Source organism: Canis aureus, chromosome 12 (assembly GCF_053574225.1).
Source record: "Canis aureus isolate CA01 chromosome 12, VMU_Caureus_v.1.0, whole genome shotgun sequence".
NCBI classification, from domain to species: domain Eukaryota; kingdom Metazoa; phylum Chordata; class Mammalia; order Carnivora; family Canidae; genus Canis; species Canis aureus.
The window spans coordinates 50,923,424-50,936,684 of NC_135622.1; the positions used below are offsets into that span (position 1 = coordinate 50,923,424).

The 13,261-nt window shown below is 39.5% G+C and overlaps 1 protein-coding gene across 1 annotated transcript in view; it reads left to right on the forward strand.

The window, feature by feature from the left end:
* The window catches only part of LOC144281191 (uncharacterized), a 388,757-nt gene extending 376,794 nt beyond the window's left edge, over positions 1-11,963 (forward strand). Inside the window, exon 4 of the mRNA XM_077844038.1 lies at positions 9,135-11,963. Coding sequence (XP_077700164.1) covers positions 9,135-9,209 — 75 coding nt within the window. The 3' untranslated portion in view covers positions 9,210-11,963. The remainder of the gene's footprint in view (positions 1-9,134) is intronic.
* Positions 11,964-13,261: the final 1,298 nt, after the last annotated feature.

A 13,261-nucleotide genomic window follows, 5' to 3' on the forward strand; every position in this document is an offset into this window, starting at 1 on the left:
TTCAGCTGTGTAGTGATAGAGCTAGTTTGCTTTATTTTAAAGATGAAACAAAGTAAAACCGAGTAGCTATGAATAGTATAAAATGATGGTCTTAACCAGTGAGGTCATATTTTTAAAGAAAAAATAATTCCAATTACATGAATAGAATCAGTAATGTTGTCTGGCTTGAGCAGTGAATGCAATGAACATGAAATGCTGCCACCGTCAGACTTACTATATCACCACCAGTGGTCTGGGACACTGACCCTCACTTGCCTGCTCAAGGAGAATTGTGATATTTGGCAGGAAATAGACTCCTGAGAGGCCATGTGGTTGAGTAAAAAAAAGAGTACTGAAGAAGAAGTCAGAGATCTGGGCTTCATCCCCAAACCACTGCTGCCTGCATGGATCACCACAAACAAGCCAGGATTCACACAGAAAGAAGCCTCCCACATTGACCCCTCCTGAAAAAATATGTGTGTGTATAGTCTTTGAGGTAACCTCCAATTCTGGAGCGTTCTAGGATATAGTCAGGTTATACTATCTGTACCTCCATAAATGAGGAACATAGTTTTAAAACTTACACTGATAGATAACTTTGGGTCACTGATTTTCCAGTTTAATGCACTTTTTTTCTACAAATATATCCTCTGTCCCAAGTGAGGAAATACACACACACACACATATGGGGATAAGGATATATATGTATGTATATGCTTTCTCCTCAATGGAACTATATTAATATTATTCAATCTATCCATCCATCTCAGCATCCATCCATCCATCCACCTATCCATCCATCTAATTTTCTCAACATTTTGCAATTTACAAGGTTTATTCATTATCTCCTCTGCTTCTCAGAACCCCGACATGGGTCATTTATCTATACCCCCAAATAATGCTCAAGGAAACTGATACTTCTCAATATGAATTCTGCAAGATGACACAATGATAAGTGGCAAGGCTGTGACTGAGCTTAAGTCTACTGGGCCTGAATATTTTCCTTGTAACATGGGCTGGACTCCTCATTCTATTCTCTAAAGTTACAGATAGATGAAAGAAAGAGAGAGAGAGAGAGAGAGAGAGAGAGAGAGAGAAAGAAAGAAAGAAAGAAAGAAAGAAAGAAAGAAAGAAAGAAAGAAAGAAATGAAGGAAGGAAGGAAGAAAGGAAGGAAGAAAGAAAGGAAAGAAGGAGGGAAAGAGAGAGAGAAAGGAAGAAAGAAAGTCATAGCTTTCGAGCTACAGAGCAGCAGCAAGCCAGTAGGCTCTTCCCTGTGGTTTCGATGACCCAGAGCCATTTGGATAATTACCAGGTTGAGACTGGTGAGACCCAGCCATACTTTGGCAACTCAGTACGAGGATACACTAGAAACAGTTTCCATTGTCTACTCCCAATTCCCCAGTCATGTCAGTAACCAAGCTGGGCTGGTTTGGGTTTTCTCATGGCAATCAGAGTCAATTTCAAGATTTAAAAGCCAAGTTCATGCTAGAGAACATGGAGCCACACCTTTTCCCTTGTCATTTTATATGATCTGTAAACTCTTTCTGTAACCATGAAATCAGGAAGCTGTAAGGCACCCAAGTGATATTATCATAGAGCTGGAGTTGATGTTTTACAGCACATAGGGACTGATATCAAAGCCACAGAGATGAACATGTTATCATAATAGTTATGAACAATCACCTTGTAGCCCAGACATTTATCATTCTTTACAGCCTACAAAACCCTGTTAAATTTATTACATCACTTGACCATTAAAACAGCTTTGTAAGTCGGAAAAGGTGAGGATTTTGCTTCTGCTTTGCAGATGAGGAAAGCGAGAATTGCAGACTTGGTAAATGGCATGCACCCAGTTGCCTGGAGGGAAAGCTGGACAGGATCCTTTCACCTCCATCTCCCTCACTTATCACAGCTCGTTCATCACCAACTCCTGGCCTTCCCTCCACCCAAGTATGCATCAGATCCATCCACTTCTCTGTATATCTCCCACTGCAGTTCCAGTCAAAATATCATCCGCCCATGTCTGCACCTTCAAAGCAACGATCTCACGGGTCTCTGTGTTCTTCCCTGCTTTCTGACGCTCAGATCTGATCTCCAGTCCTTCATCGGCATGGCACAGACTACAGAGTGAATTCTGACTCAGACTTGATTCAGCCCACCATCCCCAGAGCTTCTGTTTCTAGCACACTCTCCTCACCATGTCTCTTCCTTTGTGCTCTGTGCCCCAAACACACTGGGCTGCTTTTAGTCCTCAAATTCCCCATGCCCTCTCTTGCTTTGGGGTCTTCCCACATGTCATTCCCCCTGCTGGATGTCTTTCTAGTCCCTTCCCCTTCTTGCCCCCACTTCCCTTTGCCATAACAACTTATCTTCCTATCCTATTTCCCCATGATCTCCTTCCCCCAGGACTGGAATCTATATAGCCCAAGATTTGCTCAGTGCCTGAGAAGCACAGAAGAAGTGTTCAGTTGCATATCTTTTCAGGAATACTTGAATGAAATAAGTCTCACTAAATGCCTCAAGCCAAGGTTTTTACACCATCAGTTTAACTTTTGTCCCAACAAACATCTATTTATATAGAATATCCATGAATAGTACCTCTCTGTTTAAAATTGTCAGGTCACTTGATGGCGCATATATGCAGTCAAACTTTCCATCTTTCTTCCCAGACAGAGCAGCTGCCCTGAATCCTGAGTCCTTTTCTGCCTCACTGAAATTGGCCTGTATTCTGGAAAAGAACTGGGTAGACCCCTTCCCTTTTTCCCTTGAGCCAAGAACCAGTGTGAGGGAGCCAGCTTTGTGGCCATTCCTCAAAGTTTCTCTCCTCAAAGGGATCCTTAAATCTTAAGAATATTCAGAACCCCAGGATTCCTGGGTCATGATGTTTCCTGACTCACTTGCTACAAAATGCAGAAGAGGAGTCTGATACATCTAGGGGGGGTTGTGGGTTGCAGGAGCATTGAGGCATTAAGCCATGGACATTCTGGGAGAGTCAGATGGCTAAGGAGGGAGGACCCCAGCTTCTAGGCTAATGCACATGACAGGAGAGTGGATATTCTCCTGGAATAGTACCAGAGGCCCTGATTCAAAGCCGAGTCCACCTCAGAGCATGTAAGTCACAAGCCAGAGTGGTTACACCACAGAATCCAAACTCCTCTCCGTTTAATTCAGAGTTCTTCACTTGTAGCACTCTTGCCATTTTGGACAGGATAATCCTTTCCTGGGGATAGGGAAAGAGGATGCAGTCCTATGCACTATAGGATCTTTAATAGCATCTTTGGCCTCCACCGTGTAGAAAGCAATAGTAATCCTGCCCCTCTCCAGCCCCCAGATGCAGCAACAGAATTATCACCAAACATTGGCAAAATCTCTTGGGAGAAGGGGAGTGAAGTTGAGAACTATAGGTTTAATGGAACTTAACACTTTGGGCAAGTTACAAAATATGCTTCTGATCTAATTTTCCTCATTAACCTAAACAAAACTAAACTTAAAAAGCTTAAAAATATTTCTAATATTTTTGTGAGGACTAATGAAAATATTAGGTGTGTAGTATCTAGCCTAGTACAAAGTAGGTGCTCAGAAAATAGAGCTGCGTGAACAAATTTTTGCCCATGAAAGAAAGTAACTGAGACTCTAGGAGAAAGAGAAGTGCTGCCAGAGTCAGGTCCTCTGACTTTGTCACCAGATGCCCCCCAAGTCACATTCACAGGGACAGAAACTCCAGTGAAAAAGAGGAGTATGAGAACACTCTGCTAAAGTCAACAGACTTTGCAAATGCAATTCATTTTGCCACACAATGAGATCTCCTCTGGGATCTTCTTTCACTTGCCTACAGAAGAGATCAATTTTATGTGTATGTGGTATATGTTGGGGGTGCTCCTATGGACAGTGATTTAGAAGAAGCTGTCCCAGAAGGAGGTCCATGGTGCTCTGCCAGAGAAAGGCAACAGCATATATGCAAGGAGACACATAGGCAACACAGGAAAGGTAGAGATCTTACCGGGAGGCAGAGGCAGGTACGAGACTCAGTCCTGCTACCCTGTTCTTTTCTGCTCTGCTACTCAGTCCTGAGTACCTTTGGCATGCAACCACTCTGAGCTTTACTGGCTTCATTACAGGGAAAGGGTACGAAGTAAATGGAATAATATGTGCAAGTTATTTGGCATGGAGCTGGAACATAGCAATCACATAAATAATGGAAGCATTGATAATATTAACTATTACTCTACCAGCTTTTAATATTATTGCTTTTAACACTACCATCATTATTGCCCAGGGTAGTTATCATTATTAAGTTCAAGCAACGTCAGACCTGCCACCTCCTGGTCGGCAGGGCCACAGGTCTGTCTCCTGGAGTCAAAAGGCTGTGAAGCAGGCAGGTCGTTTTAGCCCACTTCCCTATGAAAAACATTTTGGGTAAAAATCTGTATAGTCTCTGGTCCCAGGACATCAAAGTGGCTTTATCTCTCTTGGCAGGTTAGACTACTAGGAATACTGAACATTTTTCTGTCACACCCATTGCCAAGGGTGCAATTTGGGAAAACAAATAGGGATTTACAGATAGCAACTTCTCTCTTCTTCTATTGATAGCCTGAGATAATTCATGGCTAGGTTTGGACAAATGCAAAAATGTGCATTTAGTTTGAATTTGGATTCGTTCCTCATGAATATTAGTCATCTCAGCCTAAAATGCAAGCACTTCTCTGTTTCAACAGATGGAAGGATGCACTGTGGAGTCATACTATAGCACAAGGGGAAAACAAGAAGGTTGAAATTAAACTTAAGGATAAGTCTTGGCACGGTGGCAGCAAAGTGTGCAGCACCATATATTTCTCTACAAAATAAGGAATGTGTTCTTAGGTGTGGCTTGCATTCTTGCAAAAACAATGGGATGGGAATATTTATAAACCATGTTTGCTTGATGATTTAACTCACTGTAGGAATATTTTTTGTATTTAACTCTTCATAAAGAGTTTCCTTTTACTGAATGCCTAAATCAGAAACGGGCTTAGCATATGTCAGGTTCCATTGTCAATGATGAAAATATGATGCTGGAGCCCTGTTGCCTTTCACATCCCCTTCTGCCTGTTGGCATTCCACTGTTTCTTGAGAGTACTTCTGGTAGATTCCACAACATGGTAGAAAATGGGTCAGTGTTGGACCAACAGGTGACCTTGAGGGGAAAGTGTGGTAGGGAGGGGAAAGGATAAAGAAGTAGGAGAGACATAGGGGGAAAAGGAGGAGGGTAAAATAAAATGAAAAAAGAAAAAAACAATTAGATCAGGAGAACTTCAAACTCATACTTTTCCCACTACATCATCATACCAATTAATAAAATTCAATAGAAAATGCACTTGTTAATTCTACTGATGAATTTTTGTTCAACTGCTACAGGTACCAGACACTGTTATACTTGTCTGGTAGATACACACAAAATTAAACTTTCATGATAATGAACCCAGAATTCATCTAATATCAAAATAGCTAGAGAACCCTACTTGCCATTATTATTATTTAAAAATTTCCATTAACTGATGTGTTGGGGCACCTGGGTGGCCTCCTTGGTTGAGCATCTGTTTTTGGCTCAGCTCGTGATCCTGAGGTCCTGAGATTGAGTCCCAGATTTTTGGCTCCCCTCAGGGAGCCTGCTTCTCCCTCTGCCTATGTTTCTGCCTCTCTCTGTGTGTCTCTCATGAATAAATAAAATAAAATAAAATAAAATAAAATAAAATAAAATAAAATAAAAAACTGGTCAGTCAACATGCCAATAAAATGATAATTCTTACTCTATAGGAATAAACAAAGGTGGGGAACCTGGGTGGCTCAGTTAGGTGTCTGACTAATGATTTTGGCTCAGGTCATGATCTCAGGATCAAGAGATTGAGCCCATGTGGGCCTCTGCACTGCTCCTGGGGCCTGCTCAAGATTCTCTCTCTTTCCTTCTACCCGTTCCCTGATTCTGTCTCTTCCCTTCTCAAAAAACAAACAAACAAAAAGGTGACACAAGATCTTGAAGCTCCTTCTATATTAAAGAAATAATGGCATTCACTATGGTTCACTTTAATATATTTCTTATTAACACTGGAATTCAATGAACACAAACAAATCCTAAGCACTATATTTAATACACCTTTCAATGTAGTGTTATTGATTATCTAGGAATTCCTATTGCCTTCTTAGTGACAAACTGAGTTATCAGAAGTAGTTCTGGTTAACTAGGGATCACCCAGAAAACTTTTTAGAAATATAAGATCTAGAACTTCAGCTTTGTAAGAGATTCCAGAGATTATATTGTGTCTGAATACTCTTCTACTTATAGATGAGAAGATGAAGGAAAAGAAATAATGACTGAAGAACCATTTCATTGCAAATCATTCTAAAGAGTGGATCAGACACAGCTTAATATTGAATATCTATTTTACAACTGACTTAATTGCAGACACCTTTATTCACATAATCTCCTTCAATCCTTCCTAGAACACTATGAGACAAATATGATGCTCATATTTAATGTAGAAGGAAAGAATCTCTGAGACAGTCGATACCTTATCCTGGGTCACACAGTTTATCTCCTTATTTCAAGATAGAAGTCTCACTATGTATATCATAGTGAGAAAAAAAGAGATGATACCACCCAAATTCTCAATCTTTCTTGTTCCTTTAATAAAATATTTTTATGAAACTATTTTGCCATCTGCCTTTGTTTGCTATAGAATTCAAAATGTTCCATGTACAAGTTTTTTTTTTTTTGGGGGGGGGTGAGAAATTAAACTAAAACTATTTATCAGGTTCCTGGAATCCATATCATATCATTTGCTACATTATCTATTTCCTCATTCTTCTTAGAAGAAAGATTTTTTTAATTATTAAAATAACATTTTATTTTTTATTTTTTTAATTTTTATTTATTTATGATAGTCACACAGAGAGAGAGAGAGAGAGGCAGAGACATAGGCAGAGGGAGAAGCAGGCTCCATGCACCGGGAGCCCGACCTGGGATTCGATCCCGGGTCTCCAGGATCGCGCCCTGGGCCAAAAACAGGCGCTAAACCGCTGCACCACCCAGGGATCCCTTAAAAGAACATTTTAGATAGTAACTGCAAAGAAAGATTGCCAGAGAAAACAAGAGTGAAAACAGAGTCATTTTTATAGTCTATTAAAGAATAAATTCAAAGTTTTTATAGTCCTAGCTTAGCTCTAACCAGGTAGGATTAATAATACGATTTTACTGTGTAGATCTTGGGTGGAAGAAAGCACTTGTGCCTAGATGATTTGTCCCTCACCGGAAAGCAGTTGTCTCAAAATTACTGGAGATAATATTTTAATTTTTTTTTACGAGAGAGAGCATAAGCAGGGTAGGGAGGGGTAGAGGGAGAGAGAGAGAGAGAATCTTAAGTAGGTTCCATGTCCAGTTACAGAGCCCAATGCAGGGCTTGATATCACAACTCTGAAATCATGACCTAAGCTGAAATTAAGAGTCTGTCATTTAACCAACTGAGTCACCCAGGCATTTTTGAATTCTTGTCAGCAAAGAATCAGTATTGATTTCCAGAGATAAATGAGTTGATGGTCATGTAACAATCTTTCAACTATCTGATTAACAGTCAAGGTCAGAAAGTCAAGGCAAGTGTGGAACATGGGTCAGGGAGTTCTAATGGAAGGGAGTCTCCATTATTTCACTTGGGGAAGTTCTTTTTCTTCTTTTTTTGGGGGGTTGGGGGGAAGTAGAGGGGAATGAGGGAGAGAGAGAGAATCTTTTTTTTTTTAAGATTTTATTTATTTATTCATGAAAGACACAGAGAGAGAGAGGCAGAGACCCAGGCAGAGGAAGAAGCAGGCTCCATGCAGGGAGACCGACGTGGGACTTGATCCTGGGTGTCCAGGACCACACCCTGGGCTGAAGGCAGGTGCTCAACCGCTAATCCACCCGGGCTGCCCCATAAACCCCACACCTGATAAAATTTATGGACTTCGGACTAGAATAACTATTGTTAACCTTCCAAAAGCCTATAGACTATATTATACTTAGTATAAATTTGGAAAATTCTATTAAAATCAAGAGTAAGGTCCAGGTAATCAAATGACATAAGAAAAATCAATATGATGCGTAAGATATTGGAAAAGAAATTATAGAAGTCATTATTCACAATCAATATGATTACCAAGAATATATGTATGATTCTATTCAAAAGCTATATGCACTAAGAATTTTTAAGGTGAACAAATATGAATTTAATATTACTAAAAATATAAATCGAGAGAGAGAATCTTAAGTAGGCTCTGTGCCCAGGACCCTGAGATCACGACCTGGGCTGAAATCAAGATACTAAACCAATGGAGCCACCTTGGCACCCCCTGGAGGTAATATTTTAAATAGAGTTTGTTGCTCTCAATCTGAGATTTTTAATTCGCCAATTTTGGAGTAGCTCAGAAATTTTTATTTAAATCTCCTTCCAGTGATTCTGTTGTTCAGCTATGTAGAACTATCAATGTATTAATAATATTTTATTTGTATCAGATATTCTGTTCAACTCTGAGCTTTGTTGTCTTATACTTGTGGAAGGTTGGGCAAATCAAGATTCCCGAGCTTCATATTCTGTTATATAGATTAAGAGGAAATTAAGCCTTAGTGATGCCTTGACCACCACACAGGGCCATGCTTCACTTGAGATCATGTGTGTGATGAGAGTTAAACTCAAAAGCTGTTTACACTGTCCATAACTTTTGTTGCCACTGTGATAACTCTAAAGGTAAGAGATAGGTTTTGAGTGTCCGCTCCATACCAGGCACTGTTATTGGTATTTCACTTTTTCAACCATAAATTTTCATGATTTCCTGGACCAAATGAGTACAGAATTTTCTCCCTGTTACATCTGTCAGCCTTCCAGGTGTCTCTCAACAATACATTAGCTCTCATTAGCTCTATTTACCTTCTTACGATTGCTGATATTTGGACCCAGTTCTTGTGCTCTGCTTCCCTTCTTGGAGATGGTACTTTGCTTGGTTACATACATGTTCCCCTCTCTCTCTCTCTCTCTCAAGAGATTCCTGAATTTCCAATCTAGACATAGGTCCTGGTATTCTGTTTTCCTGGAATGGGTCATCAGAAAATAATTATTCTGCAAGTTAAACATTATTTTCTTCTTTTTTGCAGATGAGAAAAATGAGCCTCCAGTATAAGAAGCATGCCCAGACTCCACCATTAGTAAGCAGCAGAACTGGAATTTAAAGCTAGGAACTATGTATCCCTGGATCCTGAAGTCAGTCTACTAAATCATTCTATCTCCCAGAGTGCTCAGGAAAATGGAAACGCCGAAGGAGAAGGGAGACTTCCATCTTTTTGACATTGCCAAACATTTTGCTCTACTTCAGAAGTAGATTGATTATACTATGCCTTTGAGAATATGTCCTTATTTTGAGAAGTGCTTTTAATTTCTCAGATCAATACCCCAACTCCCCTTAGTCTATGTGATCTCTTCCTAAAGGGATTTGTTTTTCTGGTTACTATCTATGTCATAGATCACTGAGTTCTCTTAGAATGAATTTTCTGTGCTGAAACTCAGTCTTCTACCTAATTCTTTAATGAAATCAACCTCTAGTTACTCTCCTAAAAGTAGAGGAATTTGAAGAAAGAGCCTAAGGGTAACAGGAATCAGTCTCTATTCCCTTATACCAATTTCTACATTGACCATATGATCCTTTCATTATGTCTCTCATTCATGTTTGCCTACTAGTTTATCCCCAAAGCCTTGCACAGAGCTTGGAGTAAAATTCTTATTCAATAAATAAACTAATGAATAGATTCTTTTAAGTTTCTATACCAATAATGAAATTTTAAGGGGAGTTGAATTTGGAGAGCACAGAGGAGAACTATTTGTCATATGTTATAAGCTCAAGTAGAAAAATCCCATGATTTTCAAATGCAGTGCATTGGTCATCCACCGAAGAAAACATGGTTTGGGGTATCCATTGTGTTATTAGGTTCTCTGATCTACTGTGTTAACAGGAGGCAAAGCAGGGCAAAAAAAAAAAAAGTACTTGTAGGACCATATGCATCATTGTTTATGAGATTGGATTGTATTTAATGGTCACTACCCTCAACAGCAGAGTGTACAAGGTCCCAGAGGACAAGCAGGGGGTCGGGGTGGGGAAACACTTGCAAGAGGGAGTAGAGATCAATATTAACTAAGGTGACCAGAGAAGGCTTTGCTCCCAGAAAGAATGAGTAAATACCTGGTGATAGGAATGTGCATGGCATGCGCTAGGGTAAGACCTATCTTACCGACATGATCAACTCTGGTGGAGAATAAAATAAAACAGAATAAAAAAGAATAGAATAAAATACAATAAAAAATAAGATAAAAATAAACCTGTAAGATACTATTTGGGACAGATTGAGGCTGGATTGTGGAAGATATCTTTTGTTCGTTTGTTTATTTGTTTATTTATGCAAGGATAAAGTCTTGACCTTTAGAGCTCAAACTCAATTATTCTCTCCTCTAAGAAAGTCTCATTGGCTCATTGTAGTCAGAACAAAGCTGATTTAGCCATATGTAATTTTCCCTACATTTAAAAGGCCTCCATGTTTCTTTCGACTCCTTAAATTTTCAAAGGAAGGGGGAAAAGCATGTTTAGTTGCTTAATATTTCTGTATATCTTAAAGGACCCTTCATATTTATCATCAGAGACACACCAAAGCACATTACAAGTAATGTAAGCCAGCTGGTGTTTTGCAGGCCAAAGTCAGTTGATGGTTTAATAGTAAAAACCATCTTTTTGTTAACATTTTTCTGGAGCACATCACCAAAGAATGCATGGCCCCTTTGTACATTTTTCAGAAATGAATGGTCTTATTAGCTATTTTCTTAGGTTTCTGAATACTTCTAGGACATGAAGGATTGGTCTGGTTTCTTTTGAGAACTCTTTCAGAGCTGTGTAAACCACCTTTTGAGCATCAGTGAAATATTTTTTCATGTGGACTTGCTGGATTCTCCAAATTTACCCACTTAGATCATGTTTAATAAACTTGCATAAGGTTAGCAAACCTTCTTATCTGGGACATAAGCTATCCTGTGTCTTCCATATTGGTTGAAGCACTGGTGATTGAAAAAGTAACTCAGAATAGCTATTAGAGATTATGCACTTTCACCATTCCCTTCCACCTCAAAACACCAATTGAGTCATAATTCATAGGTCTCGCTCAACATGGAATTCAAGAATGGCCACTAAAATTCAAAGGAGAGGACAAAAGGGTAATTGCTGTATGTTTCCAGCCACTTAATTTCTCAAATATGCCATGCTCCTTCTGAATCCACATCTTTACACATATTGCCTCAAACATAATTCAAGGCCTATCTCAAAGACTCCCTCCTCCAGGAGCCTGTTGTATCCTGCTTCATCTCTTCCCCCTCCTCTTACTCCAGGCTAGTTTATAGGGAATTGTACATAGTTATTATTTTGTCATATCATCAATCTTATGAACTACCTGGGCGAGGACTGATTAATGGCTCTATCATCCAGCCTTGTAGCCATCATGGTAACTGGAAGAGAGCTCTGAAATGTCATGATGTGTATGTCTGCTACACTGTGAGGAGTTATTACATAACCTGCATAAGGAAAGCAGAGTAAAGGAATAGTTCTAAGTAGAATTTTTGTTAAATACACATATTTGTCTTCATAAAAAATATATATAAAATATAAAAGAGGGATATCTGGGCGGCTCAGTGGTTTAGTGCCTGCCTTCGGCCTGAGGCATGATCCTGGAGTCGCAGGATCGATTCCCATGTCAGGCTCGTTGCATGGAGCCTGCTTCTCCCAGCTTATGTCTCTGTGTCTCTCATGAATAAATAAATAAGACCTTTAAAAAAATAAATAAAAGAAAATATAAAAGAAAAAATATTCCCATCACATACAGAGCATTTGAGTTTAGTGCATCTAAAACTTTCTCAGCAGAGTACTTTGGGAAGTAATCCCTAGATCTAAAATCTTGGATCTAAGGCTTACCTCCAGAAGAACTTTGGTGGGAAAATTTTACATGCACTAAACTCAATTATCTAGTTTTCTCTTCTCAACAACCCTGAGGAAGTGGTCACTATTCACATGTTACAGATCTACAAACTGAAATGCAAAGTAGTTAAAATGATGACTTGGGACTTTCTCTAAACTCATGAAATTAAGTGCTATCCTTTTCTTTCTGTTATATGAAGTAAGCTAAAGAAGCAAAGGGTGAATGATATCATAAAAGGTACCAGACCAAACCATTACCTGCCAAACCATTACCTGCCCTACTATCCTGACCCTGATGTAAAAGAACTGCTTTGATCTTAGAGGACTATAGTAAGATCCTGTCTTAACCTCTAAGAATTTGGCTCCTAGCGATTTTCCCTTGATTTGGCTCCTAGAGATTTTCCCTTGAGTGTGGGTCTTTCCTTTAAGGAGAAGGTCATAAACTCTCAGGGCTCCCAAGAATGCCCCTGTTCCTGGTCACCAGGCATAGTTTTGTGCAGAGAAGATGGTGTACAAAACCCCAGTGGCAAAGGAAGAAGTGAGTCACTGTAATGTGATGATTTCCATTGGTGCAGCTGGGGAGAGACATAGCTTCTGCCAATATCCACTGACATCTCCATCGCCAACCCCTCAAAATAGAAACCCCTGAGAAAAACCAGGAGCATCCCTCAGAAATATAAGAAGTCCATCTGGAGTTTGGTTACATGTAAAGATGATACACTGAGCATCGAGGCTTCTGCTGTTTTGCCCATACTCTGAATTGTCATCAAGCTTCCCCTCCTTCTGCCTCCTGAGTCACCCTGCAGTGATGCTCTTCATGAATTGTCTCCTAGAAGCTCTTTCTATCCTAGAGAAATAAGGCATCACAAATATGAAATTCATATTTTGGCAATTACTGTCATTTGCCATCTTTTATCATCCTGCAGATTTCATTGTATTTAAATAAGGTCTTTTTGGTGAACTGGGACTGTGTACACCCACCCCAGGCAGGGACGATGGCTTTGCTAGCTTGTTTGCTATTCCAAGTGACACTTCCTCAGACGTTTGCTGCCCTGCTGTGCAAACATAGTTACGCATGAAATAAAGTAAAAACAAAAAAAAATTAAACAGCAGTTAGTGGTTGGATGTTATTTCCAGTTTGGAACCGCTGACGAGGCTGCTATAGAAAACTCTTCCCTCTGTTATTACAAAATAACGGTTTGTGGATGGTGAAAAGAAAACACAACTGAATTTTCTTTTAACTTCAAATACAGAAGCTAGTGCATCTATCATTAT